This window comes from Camelus bactrianus, chromosome 20 (genome assembly GCF_048773025.1).
Source record: "Camelus bactrianus isolate YW-2024 breed Bactrian camel chromosome 20, ASM4877302v1, whole genome shotgun sequence".
In the NCBI taxonomy this organism is placed as follows: domain Eukaryota; kingdom Metazoa; phylum Chordata; class Mammalia; order Artiodactyla; family Camelidae; genus Camelus; species Camelus bactrianus.
The window spans coordinates 17,143,706-17,168,324 of record NC_133558.1 but is presented as its reverse complement, the minus strand read 5'-3'; the positions used below and the strand labels follow the sequence as shown (position 1 = coordinate 17,168,324).

At 38.5% G+C, this 24,619-nt stretch overlaps 1 protein-coding gene across 2 annotated transcripts in view; it reads right to left on the bottom strand.

Annotated features, from left to right (window-relative positions):
- Positions 1-11,910: 11,910 nt before the first annotated feature.
- SCGN (secretagogin, EF-hand calcium binding protein) overlaps positions 11,911-24,619 on the bottom strand; it is a 30,421-nt gene continuing 17,712 nt past the window's right edge. For both annotated transcript variants that reach the window (XM_074348193.1, XM_010974226.3), the window contains exons 7-11: positions 22,088-22,143; positions 20,754-20,799; positions 20,453-20,512; positions 18,886-18,954; positions 11,911-13,669 (exon numbers count right to left, since the gene is read on the bottom strand). In XM_074348193.1, the coding sequence (XP_074204294.1) occupies positions 13,541-13,669; positions 18,886-18,954; positions 20,453-20,512; positions 20,754-20,799; positions 22,088-22,143 (360 nt within the window). In that variant the 3' untranslated portion in view covers positions 11,911-13,540. The remainder of the gene's footprint in view (positions 13,670-18,885; positions 18,955-20,452; positions 20,513-20,753; positions 20,800-22,087; positions 22,144-24,619) is intronic.

The following is a 24,619-nucleotide window of genomic DNA, read 5'->3' as shown; positions in this document are numbered from 1 at the left end:
AAGGGGAGTCTCAGGGATTTTTTTTTTTTTTTTTTTGGTATGGTTATTTCCTTTATATTTTTCCTTTTCCATTTTTTCCTCAAATACTTTTCTTTAGTCTCTAATTGACTGGAAACAATTGCCAGTAAGGAAAAGAAGTATGTTGTGAACAATTTATGGGGATTTTATTTGTCAAAAAGTTGCTTTCTTGCTTCATTTCTTGTGGATAATTTTGGCCCCCACTTACAATGCCTGCCTGGTCCTCTCCAACAAAACTCATGGTATAAGAGACTAAGTAGGGGAGTTTAGGTCTTTCGATCATGAGCTACCCTCTTGGAATAAACTTTCTCTGCTCCAAACTCTGCTGTTTTTGTTTATTTGGCCTCACTGTATGTTGAGTACATGAACTTGGGTTCATCAACACTTCTTATAATCTATGCTGTTCAATAACCCTCAGTTGGGATGGAAGAGGACTCAGTGATTTTAATCTCTTTTCTTTGGTATTTATATCGCTTGGTGTTTCTCTTGAGCTTCCCGGATATGTGGTTTGCTATCTGACTTTAATTTGGGAGAAAATTGCAGTCATTCTTGTTTCAAACATTTCTTCTGTTCCTTATCTCTTTTTTCTGATATTCCCACAACACGTATGTTACACCTTTTGTAACTGGCACAGTCCTTGGATATTCTGTGTTTTTTTTTTAAGTGTTCTCTTTGCTTTCGTTTTGGAAGTTTCTACTGGCATAGCCTCAAACACAGATTCTCTCCTCAGCTGTATCCAATTTACTAATAAACCCATCAAATGCATTCATTATTTCTGTTACAGTGTTTTTGAGCTCTAAAATTTCTTTTTATTTCTTTCTTAGGATTTTCATCTGTCTGCTTACATTGCCCATCTGTTCTTGCATGTTGTCCACTTCATCCATCAGAGCCCTTAGCATATTAATTATAGTTTTAAATTCCTGGTTGGTAATTCCAACATCCTGGCTGTGTCTGGCTCTGAAGCTTGCTCTGTCTCTTCAAACTGGGTTTTTTGATGGTTGGTATGCCTTATCGTTTTTTCTTAGTAGCTGGAAATGACGCACCAGGTAAAAGGAACGGCTGTGAAGAAGCCTGCAGTAACGGTGGTGAGGTGTGGGGGAGGGGAAGCGGCCAACGTTGGGGTTGTGGTCTCCCACTGAGCCTGTGCCTCGGGACTGAGAACTTCGCGAGAGTTCCTCAGTTCTCTCCCCTTCAGGTGGGACAGAAATGGCTAGCGTGGGCTGGAGTTGGGTATTTCCCTTCCCCCAAGTTAGTCAGGCTCCGCTAACAGCCCGCAGGTGAGGCTCTGCTTAACCACTTTCCGCTGAGGGAAGGCCTTTTACGGAGCGCAAGGGACTCTGGGATGTTTCAAAATGGTTCCTCCTCTTCTGCCCTCTGCTGTGAGCGGGAGAGGATTTTTCCCCAGTGTTTTCTGAGGGATTCTGGTCCGACTCCTGGACGGAAATCTCACAGTTTTGAAAGGTCCCCCTATTACTGGGACCCTGTGGAGTTTTTAACTCTCAGACTTGTCGGTGCTGAGCCTCCAGCATTTCGTCAGTTACAGCTCCTGGCGTCCTGCTCCTCACCTGGCGTCCGGCCCCGTTCCTGGTGTCCTGCCTGGCGCCTGCTTTCCTGCTCCGCGCCTGGTTTCCAAAGGTAACTTTTTGTATTTACCTGTCTCTCTAATCTTGGGGGCAATGGTTTGCCTTGTGACCTCTCCTCTCTTACGGATACAAGATGAGGTTTTTTGGTTTTTGTTTTTTTTTTGTCTGTTTAGCTTTTTACTTGTTAGAATGGATTTGTGGCTTCCAAGCTATTTACATGAGGAACCAGAAACCAGACCCCATCCCCCACTCCCCCATCATCCCAGTTAAGCAGAGAGCTAACTGAACAATAGTAGGGAAAAAAACCAAAAAACTAAGTGGGGGGGGGGGCAGGTAGAGAAAATTACCTAAATCAAATGTCTGCTATGTATTAGATATTTATGTGTGTCTTGACTCATCACAAAATTCATATATGCTGTGTTATACTGCCGCACTTTCCCCTTGTTTTTTTCTGATAATCAAATGCTCTGTTGTGAAACATTCAGGATCTATTGGAAGGTCTAATTCTGCACCAGAGGCAGCTGAACCATCTAGGCAAGGGATCAGCAAACTTTTTCTGTAAAGAACATGAAAAGGTGTCCGACACCACTAATTTATTAGGGAAATGCAAATCAAAACCACAATGAGATATCAGCTAACACCTGTTGGGATGGCTGCTATCAAAAAGACAAGAAGTAACAAATATTTGGGAGGATGTGGAGAAAAAGGGAACCTTCATACATTGTTGGTAGGACTTAAAATTGATGCAGTCACTGTGGAAAACAATGTCGAAGAATTAAGAGTAGAATTACCATATGATCCAGCAATTTCATTTCTGGGTATTTATCTAAAGTATGTGAAAATACTAATTCAAAAAGATATCTGCACCCCATGTTCATTGCAGCATTATTTACAGTAGCCAAGATATGGAAACAATTTTAGTTCTCATCAATGGATAAATAGATAAAAAGGATGTGAGATGTATAAATACATATGTATATATACACACACACATACATACTTACATATATACAGTAGAATACTACTCGGCCATGAAAAAGAGTGAAATTCTGCCATTTGAGGATTTTGAGGGCATCTTGAGGGCATTCTGCTAAATGAAATAAGTCAGACAGAGAAAGACAAATACTGTATGATTTCACACATATGTGTAATCTAAAAAGAAAATGAACAAACAACAAAAAAAACCTCATAGTTACAGAAATCAGAGTAGTGATTACCATGGGGAAGTAGGTGGGGAATGGGTGAAATGGGTCAAGGGATCAGCTGTATAGTGATGGATGGTAACTAGACCTGTGATGATCATTTTGTAGAGTATACTGATGTAGAATTATAATACTTGATGTGGAAATATAAGTACACTTGTAACTTATATGATAATTATACACACATGCACACACCCAGGTGGAACATATTTTTGGCTTTGCAAGACATGCTATCTCTGTCATAATTAATTCTACTGGTGTAACCTGAAAGCAGCCATAGACAATATAAATGAATGGACATGACCAGATGTGGCCCATATTGGGCTGAATGTGGCCCATATTGGGCTGGATTTGGCCCAGGGTTGTAGTTTGTGCACTCCTGCTCTAGGCTTTGCCAGTTGAAGTGCCTGGACCCTCTGCACTTGATTGGCTCAGAGATAGTATGTAATGCAGGCTAGGCCAATCAGAATATTCCTTCAAACTTTTCTGTTGGAGCTACAGAAAAGTTGGCCCTGCAGTTGTTGTGAAGATGTGGATCTGGACTTGCCAAGGGCCATCTTCCTTACATGGTAGAAAGGTTCTGGCTGAGAAACGGAGAAAAGAAAGAGAATTGCTGGTGTTTCTTGAGCCACTAATCCCAGTCCACGATACGGATCTTCCTTTATGATTCTTCTGTGCTCAAGAAAGATTTTGTGGAAGCTAGTTGGAGTCTGTTTTTGGTCTTACAACCCAAATATTCTGGCTAATACACCGTAATAAGTCAACATTATCTCTGTTTTACAAGTGAATTTATATTCTGTTCTGTCACTTATTAGCTGGGAGACCTTGAACAATTTAATTATCCTCTCTAAACCCAAATGTCCTGATTTGTAAAATAGGAATAATAATGTACATTCATCCCATGATAAATAGGATAATTTATGTGTAGCAGGTATGACTATCCATAAATTCAGATGATCAAGAAATAGCACTATATTTTTTATTACTTCATTTTAGTCTGAGGCACCATTCTTCCTGACTAGTTAAAATTTTAATCTCTGGCATTCTTGGATGTTCCTGCCCCTTCCCATCATTGCATTACAACTCCTCTGTGTTTGTGTGCACACACACGTACATGCAGAGGGTATCTGTCATTTGGTCTTCATCCTTTTGTCCACTCTATTTGGTCTGCAGGGCTGCTCAGGCCTGCAGGTTCCCAGATCCTTCTTTGCCATACTTGGGACCCAGGGAGCCTTGATGGGACACATGACAGCCTCCCCCCAAGATCTTGCTGTTCCTCTGGGAGTGTGCTGTGAAGCTGGGTCCAGGTTCAGCTGCCCTGGGGCCAAATACCTTTCCTTCTTATTCCTGCCAAGGGGAAAAAAAAAATTAAGTTGGGAGTGGGAAGCCTAGCTTGCCTCTTGCTTCTCAAGACCCTCTACTTTCCTCCTGAATCTACTACCATCTCTTCCTTTTCCACAGACTATGTAAGTTCTTCGGTTTTTGGAAAAGAACCCCACCACCACCACCATCCCCAGACTTGCAGGCCAAGGCTATAAATCTCCCCTGGGGGTACTGGGGAATAAAGAGCTGGTTACCTGCTGATTAAAATTTCCAAATAGTCACCTGGCACCACAGGCATGACAAGCCACTTTGGAGCCTGAGGCAAAGATCAGTAATACTGATTTTGTCTTTATTTAACATTTTAGTATTTTTATCATGATGGAGTTTTGTGTATTGATTTTTTTAAAAAATATTGCATTAAAAATAGTATTTGATTATAGAATTATTTTTTACAGTCTCTTAAATTTTTCTCCTGAGGATAGTACCTCACTTGCTCCCTTCTAGTCCCGGCTCTGGCTGCCACGGACTAAGTGCTCCACAAACAATCACCGTAATTATCATTTGGGTGAAAGGAAGGAAAGCTTGAAGCTGTGTGGCAAGCTCACTTGAGATCTGGGTCAAGGCAGAAGGGAGAAGCCCCATGCTTGTTACAACAAAAACTTCTTACTATGTACTCTAAGAGGTAAATATTATCTCTGTTCTGCAAATGAATTTGTATCCCGCCCTGTCACTTACCAGCTGGGAAGCCTTGGGCAATTTAATTACCCTCTCTGAGCCCAAATTTTCTAACTTACAGAATAGAAATAATAATTGTACCTTCATCACAGCCCTCTTCTTTGACAGAAATCAGTTCCGACTTCATGATGGCCAGCTGTTTTCAGCTGCTTCCAGCCCAGAGTAAGTTCAAGTTACCTCTAGATTCCTTGGAATAAATGCAGACCTTTTGGGGAACCTGGAAGGATTTACTACTCTTTCAAGTTTTGGAATGGGGATCAAGCTTAAAAGAAAAGTAAATTAAATGCAGGCAGAATGAGTCTGGTGGCTGTGTCCGGGAGGGGGAAATTTTCCCCTCTACCCCTCTTAAATTCTTGTGTCTGGACTAACAATAATGCTGACCCAAGACAAATTAACAGGAGAAAAAGAAACAAATTTTAATTAATGCGCATGGAGGTCTCATAGAAATAGGACCTAAGAAGTGGCCAAAGCAGGCAGCTTTTATATTTTTTGGACAAGGAAACAATAAATTTGAGGAGAATTGACAGGACAAAGAAACTAAGATTGGGTGCTTAATTATTGGGTGCTTAATTATAAGGAATTTAATCAAAGTCTGGGCTTGGGGTAGTAATTAAAGAAGGAATAAGGTTTCTTTATAGAGACTGCTCACTGGGAATTCCTCTGGAGGTAAGTATCTTTCTGCCTTCAGGTGCAGAGAGGGCACCTTCCATATGAAAGATTTATTTCCTGCTTTTAGGGAGACAGGAAGATTAGAGTGTTCCTCTTGCATTGGCTCTTTCCCTTTTTGACTAATTTTTATTTTTTAATTGAAGTATAGTTGATTTACAGTGTTTCAGATGAAATCAGTTATACATAAATATATCTGTTTTTCAGACTTTTCATTATAGTTTATTATAAGATATTGAATATAGTTCCCTGTGCTATATAGTAGATCCTTGTTGTTTATTTTTATATACAGTAGTGTGTATATGTTAATATAAATTCCTAATTTATCCCTTCCCATCTTCCCCCTTTGTTAACCATGAGTTTGTTTTCTATGTCTGTAAGGCTACTTTCGTTTTGTAAATAACTTCATTTGTCATTTTTTTTAGATTCCACATATAGGTGATATCATATGATATTTGTCTTTATCTGACCGACTTCACTCAGTATGATAATCTCTAGGTCCATCCATGTTGCTGCAAATGGCATTATTTCATAATTATAGCTGAGTAATATTCCGTTGTGTGTATATATATATATATATACACGCACTGCATCTTCTTTATCCATTCATTTGTCAATGGACATTTAGGTTGCTTCTATGATTTGGCTATTGTAAATAGTGCTTCTATGAACACCGGGGTGCATGTATCTTTTCAAATTACATTTTTCTCTGGATGTATGACCAGGAGTGGGCTTGCTGGATATAGTTTTTTAAAGAACCTCCATACTGTTTTCCATAGTGGCTGCACCAATTTACATTTCTACCAGCAGTGTTAGGAGGGTTCCCTTTTCTCCATAATTTCTCCAGCATTTATTATTTGTAGACTTTTGGGTGATGGCCATTCTGAGACGGGTGAGGTGGTACCTCATTGTGGTTTTGATTTGCATTTCCTAATAATTAGTGATGTTCAGCATATTTTCTTGTGCCTGTTGGCCATCTGTGTCTTCTTTGGAGAAATGTTTATTTAGATCTTCTGCCCATTTTTTGTTTGGGTTGTTTGGTTTTTTGATATTGAGCTATATGAGTTGTTTGTATATTTTGGAAATTAATCCCATGTTAGTCGCACCATTTGCAAATATTTTCTCCTATTCTTTAGATTATCTTTTCATTTTGTTTGTGGTTTCCTTTGCTGTAAAAAAAGCTTTTAAATTTAATTAGGTCCCATTTGTTTCTTTTTGCTGTTGTCATTACACTAGATTAAAAAATATTGCTGTGATTTATGTCAGAGTATCCTGCCTATGTTTTCCTCTAGGAGTTTTATAGTATGCAGTCTTAAATTTAGTTCTATAATCCATTTTGAGTTTATTTTTGTATATGTTTATGGTGTTAGAAAGTGTTCTAATTTTATTATTTTACATGTAGCTATCCAGTTTTCCCATAATCACTGATTGAAGAGACTGTCTTTTCTCCATTGTATATTCTTGCCTCTTTTGTCATAGATTAATTGACTGTAAATGCATAGGTTTATTTCTGAGCTTTCCATCCTGTAATTTAATGTAGATTGCCTTGGGTAGTATGGTCATTTTAACAGTATTCAGTCTTCCAGTCCAAGACCACAGTATATCTTTCCTTCTGTGTTGTCTTCAATTTCTTTCATCAGCGTCTTAAAGTTTTTGGAGTACGGATCTTTTGCCTCCTTAGGTAGGTTTATTCTTAGGTATTTTATTCTTTTTGATGTGATGGTAAATGGGATTGTTTCCTTAATTTCTCTTTCTGGTATTTTGTTGTTAGTGTGTAGTACATGTATTTCTATAAATGCAACAGATTTATGTATATTAATTCTGTATCCTGCAATTTTACGGAATTCATTAATGAGCTCTAGTAGTTTTCTGGTGGCACCCTTAGGATTTTCTATTTATAGTATCATGTCATCTACAAACTGTGGCAGTTTTACTTCTTCTTTTCTAAATTGGATGTCTTTTATTTCCTTTTCTTCTCTGACTGCTGTGGCTAGAACTTGCAAAACTATGTTGATTTAAAGTGTCAAGAGTGGGCATCTTTGTCTTGTTCCTGACCTTAGAGGTAATGCTTTCAGTTTTCCATTGAGTATAATGTTAGCTGTGGGTTTGTCATATATGGCCTTTATGTTGAAGTGTGTTCCCTTTATGCCCACTTTCTGGAGAGTTTTTATTATAAATGGATGTTGAATTTTATTGAAAGCTTTTTATGCATCTATTGAGATAATCATATGGTTTTTGTTCTTCAGCTTGTTAATGTGGTGTATCACATTGATTTGCAGATATTGAAAAATCCTTGCATCCCTGGGATAAACCGCACTTGATCATGGTGTGTGATTCTTTTAATGTAATGTTGGAGCTGATTTGCTATAATTTTGTTGAGGATTTTTGTATATATGTTCATCAGTGATATTGGCCTGTAAACTTCTTTTTTGTGATATTTTTATCTTGTTTTGATATCAGGGTGATGGCCTCATAAGATGAGTTCACAAGTGTTCCTTCCTCTGCAGTTTTTTGGAATAGTTCCAGAAGGATAGGTATTAACTCTTATCTAAATGTACAGTACAATTCACCTATGAAGCCATCTGATCCTGGACTTTTGTTGGGAAATTTTTAATTATGGATTCAATTTCAGTGCTGGTAATTGGTGTGTTCATATTTTCTATTTCTTCCTGGTTTGCTCTGGAGAGATTGTGCCTTTCTAAGAATTTATTCATTTCTTCTAGGTTGTCCATTTTATTGGTGTATAGTTGCTTGTAGTAGTCTCTTATGATCATTTGTATTTCTGTGGTGTTAGTTGTAACTTCTTTTTCATTTCTGATTTTATTGATTTGGGCCCCCTCCCTTTTTTTCTTGATGAATTTGGCTAAATTTTGTTTAGCTTTTCAAAGAACCAGCTTTTAATTTCATTAATCTTTTCTGAGTTTTTAGTCTCTATTTCATGTATTTCTCCTCTGGTCTTTATGATTTCTTTCCTTCTGCTAACTTTGACTTTTGTTTGTTCTTAGTTGCTTTAGGAATAAGGTTAACTTGTTGTTTTTGAGATTTTTCTTATTTTTTGAGGTAAGCTTGTATCACTGTAAACTTTCCTTTTAGAACTGCTTTTGCTGCATCCCATAGGTTTTGGATCATTGTGCTTTCATTTTAATTTGTCTTTAGATATTTTTTTTAATTTCCTCTTTTATTTCTTCAGTGAACCATTGGTGGTTTAGTAGCATACTGTTTAGCCTCATGTTTTGTGTTTTTTTTTTTTGCAGTTTTTTCCTTGTAGTTGATTTCTAGTTTCATAGTGTTGTGGTTGGAAAAAATGCTTTATATGACTTCAGTTTTCTTAAATTTACTGAGGTTTGTTTTGTGGTCTAGCATGTGATCTATCCTGGAGAAAGTTCCATGCGCACTTGAAAAGAATGTGTATTCTGCTTCGGGTGGAATGCTCTCTAAATATCAATTAAGTCCAGTTGGTCTCATGTGTTATTTAAGGCCTGTGTATCTATTGATTTTCTGTTTGGATGATCTGTCCATTGATGTAAGTAGGGTATTAAAGTTCCTACTGTTATTGTATTACTTTCAATTTCTCCTTTTATGTGTGTTAATATTTGCTTTATATATTGAGGTGCTCCTGTATTCGGTGGATATATATTTACAATTGTTATGTCTTCTTCTTAGATTGATCCCTTGATCATTATGTAGTGTCCTTCTTTGTCTCTTATAACAGTCTTTATTTTAAAGTCTATTTTGTCTGATATAACTATTCTACTTCAGCTTTCTTTTGATTTCTATTTTCATGGAATAACTTTTCCATACCCTCATCTTCAGTCTATATGTGTCTCTAGATCTGAAATCTCTTGTAGGCAGCAAATATATGGGTCTTGTTTTTGTATTCATTCAGCCAGTCTGTATCTTTTGGTTGGAGCATTTAGTCCATTTACACTTAAAGTAATTATCAAATGAAAACAAATATATGTATGTATATATGTATGACTGAACTATTATTTCTGGCTGTACACCAGAAATTGACACAACATTGTCAACTGACTATACTTTAATAAAAAAAAGATACTCAGTGAAAATACATATCAATAATTTATTTGTTTATGGTATTGCCATTTTGTGAATTGTTTTGATTTGTTTTTGTGGGTCTTTTTGTTCCTTTCTTTTGTTCTCTTCTCTTGTGATTTGATGGCTATTTTAGTGTTGTATTTGGATTCCTTTGTCTTTTTTGTGTGTATATGTATTACAGATTTTTGGTTTGTATTTACCTTGAGGGTTTTGTATAGCAGTCTAGAGAGAGAGAGAGATAGAGAGAGAGTCTGCCATAGATACATGATTGTTTTAATTTGCTGACTTCTTAGTTTTAAATGCTTTAATTTGCTGATCTCTTAATTTCAAATGCATTTTCAGTACCTGCATTTGTACTGTTTTTGATACCATATTTTACATGTGATTGTTTCATGTATCCCTTAACTGCTTATTGTAAATATAGATGATTTTACTATTTTTAACTCACCTAGTAGCTTTGTCTCTGGTTGACTTTCTACCTTTACTGTATGTTTGCCTTTATTGGTGAGCTTTTTCATTTATAATTTTCTTTTTTTCTAGTTGTGGCCTTTTCTTGTTCATCTAGAGGAATTCCTTTAACATTTGTTGTAAAGCTTATTTGGTGGTGCTGAATTCTTTTAGCTTTTGTTTATAAAGGTTTTAGTTTCTTCATCAAATCTGGAGGAGAGCCTTGCTGGGTAGAATACTCTTGGTTGTAGGTTTTACCCTTCTATCGCTTTAAATATATCATGCCATTCCCTTCTGGCCTGCAGAGTTTCTGCTGAAAAATCAGCTGATAACCTATGGGAGTTCCCTTACATGTTATTTGTTGCTTTTCCCTTGCTGTTTTTAGTATTCTCTCTTTATCTGTAATTTTTGTTATTTTCATTACACTGTGTCTTGTTGTATTCCTCCTTGGGTTAATCTTTTGTGGGACTCTGTATACTTCCTGGACTTGGATGACTATATGGATATTTTAACAAAAGTAATTCTCCCAGACTATGAACATGGGATAGCTTTCCATTTATTTGTGCCTTCTTCAGTTTGTTTCATCAAAGTCTTATAGTTTTCAGTGCACAGATCTTTCACTTCTTTGGTTAAATTTATTCCTAAGTATTTTATTATTTTTGATGCTATTGTAAATGGGATGATTTTCTTGATTTCTTTTTCAGACATTTTGTTGTTTGTATATAAAAATGCTGTGTATTATACCGTTCTGCATGTTGATTTTGTATACTGCAACTTTACTGAATTCATTCATTAGTTCTAACAGTCCTTTGGTGGAGTCTTAGGGTTTTCTGTGTACAAGATTACATCGTCAGCAAACAGAGACAATTATACTTCTTCCTGTTTTGAAATGAATGAACAAACATCTTTGGCATGGAGCACAGCTCTCAGGGGTGCCATCACGCTATTCCCTAACCCATCAAATGTATATAGCAAGGACTCTGATAAGAGACTTCTGCCTTCTGTCTGCCCTCCTTGGGCACTCTGTTCCCTTTGGTTCTCCAGCAGAAGCCTAAGGCCTGTTAGCTTCCTTTGCCATTGCTGTAGTCCAAAATTCATATGTTGAAGCTTAATCTCTAACACATTGGTGTTTGGAGATGGGGCCTTTGGGAGGTAATTAGGTCATAGGGTAGAGTCCTTGTACATGAGATTAGTGTCCTTATAAAAGAGACTACAGAAAGCTTCATTGCTCCTTCCACCATTGGAGAACAAAGGAATAGACCTCTGTCTATGAATCAAGAAGCAGGTTTTCACCAGACATTGAATCTGCTAGGGCCTTGATCTTGGACACCCCAGCCTCTAGACCTGTGAGAACTAAGTGTTTGTTGTTTAATCACCCAGTCGATGATATTTTTGTTACAGTAGCCAGAATGCCTGCAACACTATCAATGAACACACTAGCACTTATATTATAAGGATATGAGGTTCAAACTTAATAAGAATCTTTTTGAGTGAACTGACACCTTCACCACCTTCTTTCCATTCAAAGATCTCCACCACCCTTTCTTTGGATGCTAGGAAAGGTCTTTGCCAACCTAAGGTTACAATTGAGCAGGAAGCCTGGAAGCTTCTGATAGAATCTCAGCCATATGTCGTGGTGGAAAGCTTGCTGGTGCTCAGGGCAAGTAGCTGCTCTGATAAATCTGAACAAATTACCCTTAAAAGAATAAAAGTTCCCTTCCCCACCCACCTACACCTCAGTCATCTCCAGACAGACAGGGAGGAGAATTTATAAGAATAGCTAAGAATTCATACAACTATGGCTGGATTAGTAACCTCAAAGTGTTCTCTTCATGTAGCTAAAGGGAGTCATAAGTTAAATGGATATAGGTCAGCTTTGGATCCAGTTTTTATTTTAGGCAGTTTCAGGAAGGGCTCTATTTAGAAACAGAAGATTAATCTTGGAACCTCATACATTGCTCCTGGGAACATACAATGGCACAACCATATGGAAACTACTTTGGCAGATCTTCAAAAAGATAAACACAGAATTACCATGTGAGGCAGCAGTTCCATTCTTAGCTATACATACAAAAGAATTGAAAGCAAGAATTCAGATACTTGTGCACCAATGCTTATTACACCATTATTCACAATAGCCAAAAGGTAGAAACAAGGCAAGTGTCCATCAACAGGTGAATGGATAAACAAAGTGTGGAATAACCATACAAACGAATATTACTTAACAAATTACTTAAGGTATGGAAAGCACCTAGAAGTTCTTGGCACACAGAAAGCGCTTGGTAAATAGTAATTATTGATATTAGTTACCTGTATGTTGGGGTAAGGGACACCTGAGGGAAAAGGAACCAGGTTAGGACAAGTGTATGCCAGGGAGGAGAATCTCTGAATGGTAGAATTTCCTGAGTAAAGTACAGCTCTAACTGAACCATGCTACACTACAGTTTTTGCGAATTACCTATAACATTTCATTAAACTTGAAGTTCCTTCACAGTTTGGTATTAGGTAGGGATGTTATGGAAAATAAAGTGTAAGGAGAATAAAGGAATCGATCTCTCTGCTTCTGCCCCAGGAGAAAGCAGTCCCCTCTCTGGGGGACTGAGTCAGAGTTCCAGGAGTAATGGGAGGAGGGTCTGGTCCGTGTGGAAGCCGTCAGGCTGCAGAGAGGCCCACGATGCTCGCAGGCGTGGGAGAAGGCCTCAGTGGTCCCTGATTCACTAGAGGAAACTTTGGAAGGGGACGGGCTGGAGGAGATAATAGATACTTGGGTTACCTGGGAAACATTTTCTCCATATTTATTCTGTATTCCCACCTACCTGGCCAAGTGAGTTCACAAAGAACTTAAAGCAAAATGCAGCCCAGGACAAGTGTTCCAGTCTTCTCCATGCAATGAAATAAACGTGATTATTGGCAAACTCATCTGGGCACATGAGAACTACAGTAGAAGGATTGGTGATGTGATTCCATCAGGATCTCACCCTTTTCTCTCCTTCTCCTCCCACCCCAAGTTAGAGAAGTAGTTTGTCCATCAAACCAGCAGGTAGAACACTAAAGATCACAACACAAAAACAAGTATCAGTGCATCTTTGTGTCCAGCTACAGGTTTATTTCCACTTGAAAATCTATTTGTAGAAGTCACAAAGCTGCCACAGATGCCACACACCATTCAGCAGAAAGCCCACAAAAAAATCTCAGTTGGATGCACTCAGCTGGTGACTGGGGGAAGACAAGCCAAACAGATCCTGGAGGTCAGCTGAGTCTTTGGAGGGCAGGAAAGCCCAGGGTCAAGGGGACACTAACACAGATGCTGCGTGGGGGGCTTCCAGTAAAGGCAGGAAAATACCATACCATTAAAAAGAAGGCCCTCAAGTCCCAGGACCCCCGGCCCAAGAATACCACACCATTTGTTAGAAAGTTTGCCTACTGTGTCCCCAATAGTGAAGCATAGATACAGGTTACCAGCAGAAGCTCAGAAACAGGCTAAGAGCAAAAGGCAAAGCAGTCTGGGGATTATGGGTTGAGTTTCAGCCCAAGACACAAAGCCAGCTCAGACTTCTGAATTTTTCCATCCTTGTTCACATCACAGTGACGCAGAAGAATCTCCCGGAACTTATCAAGGTCCACCCCGCTGATGCTGGGCTGAGGACAACAAAAATAACATGTCAGTAGGCAAGCCATCCTTTAATGCCACTCTCCCTCCCCTCTGTGATTGCTCAGTGTAGGGGACACCCTGCCTTCTGAGAGAGCCTCTTTGGAGACAGACCACGGGGAAGTGATTATCTCCTCATCCACATGTTGCCAAGGATAAGTTTTCTGCCAACAAGTTCACTTCTCAGCATGTCCCTTCAGGCAAAAGAACTTCTATTCCCACGTCACTTCTCTGCAGTTCTAACAGAAAGCCTATCTTTTTTGCAACCATAATAAAGATATTTTGCCTTACAGCAGAGGATCATCACCCAAATTCTGTCTTGTACACTGATGAGAGAAGGCACATATGTTATCTCCCCATGGGAGGTTTCTGTGCCTCTAGTTTTAAAAGGCTTACAGTGAATGAAAGTCTAACTAAAGCATTATGTTCTTGAGCTAAGGACTTCAGATTTATTCCAAGGAATATTTCAGGGACTAAGAAGGAATTGTGATGCGTGTCAGCTAGGAAAATATTCTAAACTCAAAGGCCTGCAAAAGTGAGCAATGTTGGGACTAAGTGATTCTCCATAGGTTATTTTATTTAATCCTCACAATGACTTTGGGAGGTAAATGATTAAGCCTTGTTTACAGATTAGGACACATAGGCTTGGAGAGAGCTGAAACATCTTGCCAAGCTAGAATGTTGCAAGAGCATTTTGGATCCCAAGTCTTCTGTCTTTAATTGGGCGCTCATTTCACCAGCTCACACTGGTCTCATGGAGAAACGGCTAGCCTAATAAAGCTGTACGAATGGTGATGAATCTAAATTTAAAAGTCAGTGTCCAGAGAGAAAGGAAAACCCAACTAACCAGATTTCCAAACCCCTTGATTAGTGGACTAGTCATGAGTGAGCAGTGGAAGCAACTGTCTCCACGGTTTGATTTCAGGAGCTCATGGATGCATTCTCCATCACCCCACCCACCCCAAGATTTCCTCACTTCAAAAGACAGCTCTAGAAAACCTGCAATAGGAAACAGAACCTTTCATTCTTCAACTCTTCAGCCATATTGAGACAGGCTAATTTGCACTGTCCCACAGGGTAAATGACTGACACCAGATCTACCCCTGATAGTGGGTTTTCACAGAGGGAAGGAGGGAAGAGAACAGCAGGAACTGGGGGGCCAGATTTCAGAGCAAGAAGAATAAATACCAAAGTGGGGTAGGATTCTGGGAGATACCAGGAGGTGAAAGAGTCTGGGGCCAGAAGCTAAACTTGGTCAACTTCACTCTGTCAAAATCCCTGAGTGATTGGACCAAGAGACTAAGATGAAACATATAGTCAGTAGGTTCTCTTTGTTGGAGTGCAAGAGGATAGCTCCCTGGGTGTCAATACCAAGCAAGGTATAGATGTGGCCAAAGGAAAGCAGCAAGCTATACTCTGTAGCTCTGTATGAGAAACTCCTTTGTTGTGCAGTTACAAAGTAGAGAGGTTTGATTTTCAGTATCCCTAACCACTTTTGCTACATCCTTTCTCAAGTGGCACCCTGCCTTGGGATCCTTTTAGCAAATGCCCACTCTTAGCAAAGATTCAGGTGGTAGTCATTTACACATCAGCATAAACTAATTTGCCAGTGTATTTACCTCATTCAAGCTCTTCTAAGCTTTTTTCCTCTAATTTGTTTCCTGAAAGGAATTATTTCCTTTAAATGAGTAGAAATATTTTTGATTGTGTGAATATGTTAGGAAGGCAGTATGAATGTGGGTGTATGTAAAGGAAGTTTCTTTGGACCTTTTATGTTAATGCTCAACAACTCACTATGAGTCAGGAGAACTATGTGACTGTTCAAAATGCTTGGACTACAGAAGACAAATCATCTGAAACCACCAAGGGCCTCAGATTTATTAACAAGTTGCCAATATAAATGCATGCAGATTCCTGATCTAAGACCTCTACACATGTTAATTCTAATCACATTGTTCTAGTAGAACAACACTATGAGGTATCGACTATCATCTTTAACTTACAGATGAGGGCACTAAAGCACAGAGAGGTCAATTAACCTTCCAGTGTCACATAGCTGATACATGTCAGAACCAAGATACAATGCAGGCAGGCAAGCCCTAGAGCACACCTCTTTATCACTACACTATATCACAGCCTCCCATGTAAAAATGCATTTTTTTCTTATCCATCTCATGAGAAAGTATGAGAGTGGATCTAGCATAAGTAGTTAAAAAATACTTATCTGTCCCCCTTGAATCCTGAAATGTTGACTGTTACTGGGAAATGCTTATTCAGTATAATCTTAACTATATACAAACTGTACATAGAAATGAAGTCAGTTAATAGTAGATCTATTTCAGTGTAGAGATTGTTTGTTTTTCTTCTCTCTACTTTCAAATTTCTCTATGGATGTATAATTTTTATAATTTGAAAAATGAAAAAGAAATGATAAAATGAGTGCTAAGGGCTAGTAGTTCTTGCGAGGGGTACAGATTTGATTCATTTCTTTAGGTTAAGTATTATTCCCTCTTGCCAGCCATCTTATCAACAGCAGAGAAAAACAGATGGTGTATCTAGCAGGGAAAAGAATAAACTTTTGAGAGGCCTGGGGGCAGGAACTCTCATAACCTCCAGCCAGACAGCCTGGTCATATCTGGCATCCCATTTATTTGGCTTCCAACATTACTGTTCACATTTCTGCTTCTCTTTGATGAGTGCTAGGAATCTTGAATGTCTTGCCTTTCCACTTTCTAGTTTAGCTTGTAGACTCTTGTGTTCATTTTCTTGCTGTGTTGAGTGAGCTACAGGCTCTTAAAAAATCCTGTGCAGAAATTGCTGTGCTGCTTCAGGGACTTGCTGTCTCTTCACACTGGCAGAGGACAGCCTTGGGTACCATTTTCCAGAGGTTCAAGAAAAGGATGATCTGGTAACCAAATAATCTTGATACAGATTTGACCTATGCATCGTACACAACTGTGCAAGAATTAAAAGACTATAAAAAAAAAAGCCTACTTCAGGGTTATTATTGCAAACATCAGTGATACTGACCAGGACTGTACACTTAGAAACTGAACCAGCTCCCTGCTGACCCCATGGCATGTGCTGATAGTTGCTTTTAGAATAAATTCCAGATACTGGTTTGTTGACTTGTCCCATGGCCCTTCCTTCTAAAATGAAAATAAAGAAAAAAGGTGCAGGAGATGGCTCTTGTTTATGAAGGTGAGAAATGTCAAATTCTCAGTGTCAGGGTCTCAATGACCCAGTAATGTTGGAAGCCAAATAAATGGGATGCCAGATATGACCAGGCTGTCTGGCTGGAGCCTGGCCTCTCAAAAGTTTATTCTTTTCCCTGCTAGATATACCATCTGCTTTTCTCTTCTGTTGATATGGTCATACTTGACTACATCTTTCAAATGGTGTGGTGAATGTTTTTTAAGCGACTTGGAAGACTTGGAAAGATCCAATAAAGATATGCGCCTTCAATCATCTGGCTTCAGAGGAGGACATTAATAACTAACTACTGTATACATACTTTTTAGCTCAACAAATCAGCCTTCTAGAAACTGCTTTTATATTACTGGCCATAGTCTGACCCAGTCATTAGAAACCAGCTATCTCAAATTGCCTGGTACCTCTATGGAGAAGTGCCTTTCTATAGCCCAAGAAGCCCACAGAAATAGAGGTAAGGACAAAAGCGGTAGGGATCCTGATTTCCCATCCAGGTGATATGAGTCCATCAAAGAGTAAGGCAAACTTCTGCTTCCAGCTCATGTTTTTGGATGTTCTCAAATTTTTCCCTTCTCTGTAATTTTCTCAAGATAAATGTCTTCTCTACCCTCTTGTTGGTTTAGGTTTTACTTCCATCATCTCCCATTAACCTTTGGAAGTCATTGCCAAACTCAGAGAGAGTTGAAAGACAACTGAAAGTGTCTGTAAGGATCTGAAGCTCTTGGGCTCTATACTGAGGCAGTCAGAGGCCCTGGCTCCCCTCCACTCCATACAGCTCTGAAAAATAGGTTCACCATCCCATTATTCTATGAAAAGCAAATTGAAACTCTAGTTGAGCAAGGCTTTCTGCTGTACAACTTTAATGTCCGATAGATAATTGCTCATTTGCTATTACAGAAGTCATTCTGATGTTAGATAATGAGCCAAATGGAATTTCCTTGTAGCAATCAGTGTAGATGGCAATACCACACCAACACCCAGGAACAATTCTGATGATGCAAATGCGGGAGAAATCTCCAACAGGAGTAACACGTGAAGGAGACAAGAGGCAAGGGGCCAGTGGGATGGGACTAATAAGAATTATAAGTCATCCTAATTAGACATCAGGAAAAATCTTGTCCATACCTGCTTAATTGCAGAGACTTATGCAAAAATCAGTATCTGGGCATCTTTCTGCCACAAAACTCCAGTTTTAATCAGAGTTTCAAAAAGATCTGAGACTCCAGAAACAGTTAATAATTGTTGCTTCTCTAATTTGTCACCATCTGAGCCAATCAGGACACAATCATTGTGTCTTATACAAAAACCTCAAAAAAAAATCCTTAAGGATATGAAACTACTAAAATCAATGTCTACACAGTTCCATAGAAAAACACCCATATGGGTGTTGGAAAGTATCTGTTTAACTGGATTGTGCAGCCAGTCAATACAGTTCATCAGGATCTCAAAGGAGATTGCTTTTTCAAACATTGTTTACCCTACATGAAACAGGTCTGTAATGTTGATATAATCAAAATTGCATCAGTTCCAGCCACTGCAATGCCTTGAAAAACACCTGTTTTAGACTAGGTGTTAGAGCAGTCCCTTGGTTTAAAAAAATAGAATCCCAAGTATGGGATTTATTAAATGAAATTGAAAGTTTTACTTATTTTAATAACTGAGTCCACAGGAGAAGGATTTATCTGAAATTGAAAAATAAAGCAGTAAGATAAACAATGGCACTGTGCTCCTTTGGTAAAATAGATGATTTAAATGATGGTAACAAGACACTCCTATGGGGGCTTCACTTAACTGAAACTACGAATGATCTTAGGAGAGAAGGGAGATTTGTTGGGCTTCACAGAAGCTCAAAGTTTGTTAAACAGACTACATCCATAGATTTTCTCTCTAGCACTAATCTTTGGCCCTATTGATTCTTCAAAATAAACAATGGAATCAATCAAAACAGCAACCCCAATCCATAATAGGAGTAATCTACACAGCCTCATGACATCACCTGGACAAGCTCCATCATGTCTTTGACAAACCCATCCACTTCTGGGCCTTCCAGGGCTCCAGTTTTACTCTGAAAGATAAAAGATCCAACCAACCAGGTATCATTTCCTTACTTAGGAAAGCTTAAAGAATAAATTACACACGTAGACCAAATCAATATTCTTTTGTGACTGCAAGCAAGTTTAGAAATGGTATGTTTCAATGTATGTTCTCTCTGCAGGATGTGAATGCTCCATATAAATTAAAAGAATTCATTGTAATAACTCCCCTTATGTAACCAAATGGGCACCAGTAGTTTTGAGTTCCTTGGCTCGTACAAGTAGTATTAATATAATATGTACCGACTTCATTTGCTTCCTAAATACCAGGACTCAGTTCAGACTAGTGCTAACTGCACATCATACTGATCCTTTGAAGGATAGGTTGAAATTTTAAAATTTTGCTTTATGATTTAACAATGATTTAATTATCAAGATAGACATTTTAAATCAAGAGAGATTAGATCAGACACATTAGCATTGTTATATGGTTCATACTTAAAATCTTTATTGTTCTACCTATTTTATAAGAATGCCTATAAAATACAATACGTACTAAAATATTTCAGTTTCTTCTCTAAGGTGCCAGTTATGATAAGTCATCCATTCTCTTCAAGGTATTTTTTGCTCCTGAACCTTTAACATATCACTTTAAAAATCCATTCCCTTAGTGTTTTTACCAGACAGTAGTACTTGCTACATGCCAGGAACTCTTCTAAGAACTTTAAAAACATGAATTCATTTCATTCTCATATAACAACCCCATGAGGTAGGTGTTGTCTTTGTCCTCATCACCCTAATTTTACAGATAAAGAAAATGAGGCACAGGGAGGTTAAGGAACTTGCCCAAGACCATGTGGCTAATAAACGATGATTCAACCCCAGGTAGTTAGTCACCGAGTCTATACACTTTGCTCCACTGCCTCTTTCAGGTGATGCTCTTTTCTGCTTAGAGTATGACACGCAGATATCCAGTCTGACTAGTTTCAGGATGTCTTATGACCTTTCCCAACTTTCTTCTTCTTTTTCTTCCTCCTTGCATCATCCTACCTTGTCCTCAAGAAACTCAATCTCTTCACCATACTTTGTTCTTTAGAATTATTATTTTCTCCTCTTTAAAGAAGGACCAAATAGTAGCCGTATGAGAGAGTTAGATTTTATGCCAAATATGTCTGACTTTGCCCATATTTCTTTAGGTTGGGTGCGTTTTTTTATTTGATTGTTTGCTTTTGTTTTTGAGCATGCTATTACAGATAGAGACTAGAAAGGAGAAAGTTTTGGTTTGGATCCAAGGAAGAAAAAAAGAATTGTGATTTTATTCTCTTCTGAACCATAAATATTTGTTTGTTCACTTTCACTTAGTTCTTAGAAGTTTCATAGAGAAGCTGAGGGTACCTTGATATAGTAACATGTGTGATTGCTATTCGTTGTATTGGTTTAGGGTCTGTGCTTAGGATGACCCCACACAGGGGCAAAACAAGCTTCCTACTTAAAGATGGCCAGCACAATATGCTGAAAAGGCATACTTACAACATCATAGTGAGCAAAGATTTTTTCAAAGTCTCTCTTTCTTTCTTCAGTAGAACAAGCCTGTGTATGGAGAAAACTGTCAATCAGCAGTGTGAAACTTGAGTTGTACGATTCTTCTAGAGTCTTAGACAACTTGTATAAAGTTTGAGTCAATAACCTTAATCCCTTGATTCCAACACTGAGCCTTGTCAGTCCCTAGATAAAGTCAAGACAAATAGATGCCTTCCCTTCTTCCTTCCCTCTCAAATCTATAGAGAAACATGAATGATAGAAACCCATCTAGAGAAATGTCACTACTTACATCCATTTTAAATTGGAGAAGGAAGTTTTCCTGAAGAGCCAGAATCCTAAATGGAAAAAACAAACAAACCAAAAAACGTAATCCACATGATCTGTCAGCACTCAATTGCAAGTAAATTTATAACTCTGGTGTGAGGCAGTTTCCAAGTTTTTCTGCAGAATAGGATGGGTGCTTGAAAGCTAGAAATTTATACATTATAAAAAGAAGGAAGGGAATGTTTTATAGGGATTAGTAGTCACCATAGAGTTTTAAAAATCCATCTTGGTGAAAAGTGGCAGAGTAAGTAAGGGCTTATGAAAATTCTCTCCTCCATAAAAGTAACAAGAAAACTGGCACACACAAAAAAATTGTCATTGTAACTTTTTTTCCGAACCTTGGAAATTAACCAAAGGCTTGCAGAAATCTAGGGGTTTTTATTTTAGAAAAACAAGTAAATCTTTATAAGAATAGTGAACTTTGTGGCATTTTAACTTGCTTCATCCCTCCACCCTCCTTAGTTCCACGGTGTCCTTGAAAACCAAGAGCCTCAGTCCCAGGGAAAATCAGCAGCCTATCAGCTACTGTAGTGGGCAGGACAGGGCTCAAGTTCCTTCAAAGCCTAATTCCCAGAGAACCACTATTATTTGACCCCTTTGATGGCTCCATAGAAGACCCCACTTGCAAGAATGTCTTTATTTGACCTGATTTTGAACCTACCCAGTGGAAAAACAGTTAGTGGCAATTGTTAGGATCACAGTTGACCAGGGTAGTAGATAAGAATTTGGATAAGCAACAGGCTATCTAAAAAGCTTAAAAGGAAAAGCTGGGATGTGAGATATCCATAGGGGCTTTTAAAAACCTCCAAGATTATTTCTGGGAATCTAGACAATCACACACATGCACAGGACTACATCCATGCCCAGGGATGTGTACATGCATAGGAAAGACCTGAGGAGACCCTAGGTTCTCATCTCTGGCTTATCTTCATAATCTGTGCAAGCAGAAGTGAAGGCTAAGGCAGAGTTGCAAACTGCCTGGTTGAATGTTGAAGATGGGCCCAATACATACTCATGTCATGGGATCCTTATGTAGGACTGTGAATATCTGGCCTTTTTGAGGGCATGGCTGCCCCATAACCCAGTTATAAAATATTTTGAAAATTTTGTGCATTGTGCTTTTCTGGGGAGAAGTGCTTTTATGATTTTCACAAAGGGAGCTGTTACCCCAAAAGACTCACTTACTCTTTAAGACATCAGGTGAGACTTGGTCTCTACCTTTCAAAAAGAAATGTGTGCTGTCATTAAACCCCTAGAAATGTGTTTCTGAATCTGTGACACCATTACCATGCTACTCACCTTGCCAAATCATTAAGATCCAACCAGCCATCTTTATTTTTGTCAAAGATCTTCATCTGGAATGCAGAAGGGAAGGGATTGTAAGAAATTCTTGGAACAGGAATTAATTTTGAAAGTTATTAAAGTGCTTTTCTTCTTTGCTTTTCTGATTATATATTTGTCTAAATTGGCTGAAACTGACTCATAGAGTAATCCCTATAGAGTATAGAAGAAATATTTCCCATGAAGGCAAAAGTAGTTGAGGAGGATATTGATATGTTGGAAAGTCTGCTCTCTGTAGGCTTCAGAGGATTGTACAGAGGAAATAAGAGAGAGGCAAAGATAGCAGAGTAGACAGATAGGTGACTTAACTCTGCTGGAAAGGGGATCTGGAGGGAGCACTGGCTAAGGCAGGACAATACCAGAGAGAGTTGCTTAGCTTTCCCAAGACCATTCTGAGTTCCCGAAGGTTTGGATGCTGAGTCAAGGACCAGTGGACCTTCCGTGGGGCCAGCTGAGTATCAGATGATGCTTGAACAGAGGATGGGGTGGATCACTGAGTCAGCTGGAAGGAGGATGTGGCAGAGAATTAGTGGTTTGCATCCAGCAAGAGTTAAAGGATGACTTCAACCACGAATGTCAGCAAGGTAGCAGCAACTCTGGTCAAAAGGCATCATCCTGGAAACCAGAGCATTGTGCCCAGGGACCTCGGCTCCTCCCCTTCACCATGAGGTCCTTCCCTATATGCCACTTTTCTCTCCTTACCCACCTTGATGACATTTTTGCAGAAGGGTGTGGGTTGGATATAGATGACTGAGAAATCTAGAAGGCTGAGCTTTTCCTTTTGTAGAGAGACTTGGCCCTATTCAAAGAGGCTGTTTAAATTTACTAGATCAGACTAAGCTTTAAACAAGATATGATTAAAAGTTAAAATTGGGAAGACCAGATTGGTTTAGGAAACATGGAGGAGACACATTTCTCTCCGTATCTAAGCAGTAGTAGGAGTGAATTTTGTGACTTCACAACACTTTGGTGCTGCAGAATATCTCTAAATATATCTATATGAGGAGGCTGTACAGGGAAAAAGAGTCAGTGAAATAATCTAAGGATATATCCAACAGATTTTTTGCATTAAAAACATCAGTCCTTCTTCCTTACTTACTGTATATATCAAGTTTATTTTTAATATTTGGAATGAATTTTAAAGCTCATTCTCTCCTAACCTTGGCATCACAAATATGTATTATGGAATTTATTAAAACAGGTTATATTTTTATACATTTGAACATACTACACATCCAGTCATGCCCTTTAAACATAAACTATATCCAGTAGAAGTCTGAGAGCGAACCATTTTGCTAGAGCGTGAACCATGAGTTATTTTCTTTGACTCCATCATTATATAAAGGTTCATCCTTAAAAAGAATGAAGAAAGAAAGGGAAGGAAGCAGCTAGGGAGTCAGGTGCTTCAATCCAGGCATGAAGGATAAGAGCTGAGACCAGGGTAGAGGGTGGAGGTATTCTCTTTGTCTGCCATATTCTCAGATTTTAATTTGTTGTTTTATAGTAGTTCAAACTCCATGCTCTAATTAGGTACAAGAGCTTAATATTTCCCACGTGTATTAGCTTACATTTTAAAAAGTTCAATATTACCTAGTAATATTCTATTCAGACAGCTAATCTTTCCCCCTGCCAGGTGTTGGCAGCACCTCTTAATTAGATGTCACAATTGGATTTGTTAATCTACAGTTTCCTTCCTTGTACAGAACATTAATTAGGAGTTTAGATAAGACAAGGTCTGCCGACCTCAACTTTTCTCTTCTGATTGGATGTTCTGCCTTGACTTGTACCTTGTTTATGCTTCAGACAGCTTCAAGTGTGCCAATCCTTATTTGGGTCAATTTGAATTCATTTAGTAGGTTACATCTCTTAAGTAAAGCATTTGATGCTAAACCTCGGAACCAAATCTTTAATGCAGTGTTGTTATGACTATGTCCATTGCTCAATAAAAAGCCGCTAAAGCAGCAGTAAGGTGATTTCACATTTGTCCTATCACTTAGAGCTCAGATCCTAGAAGTCTTTTTTTGGAATTTGAGTTTCTAAAAGTTAGTATACCCAAAATCTCTAGAGAAATGTAAGAATTCCTTTTAAAAATAAAACTGTAGTCCAGTTCCTAAATCTGTTCATTGGAAAAGCATAATTTACCTCTACAATTTAAAAAAGAGAAGTGAAACAGATTGGCCAAAATCTCATTAAATTCATCTAGTCTTCAGGGAAAACTTAGATTCTTGAGTGGAAACTCTTTCACCAGATAACCTCAACATTTACCTATCACCTCAGTGCATAAAATACCAGTGATGGACCACTTGGAGTTTGATTGATCATGGACATATCTTCATGGGACAATTTGGAACAAAAATGAATGTTTAAATGCAGCACACATGAGCAGAAGAGCCATAAGGTTTTAGCAATGAAACAGACACATGTAACAAGAATAACAGGACAGTCTTGGTCAATGGACATTTCTCAATCTTGATACTCAAAAGTTGGGTA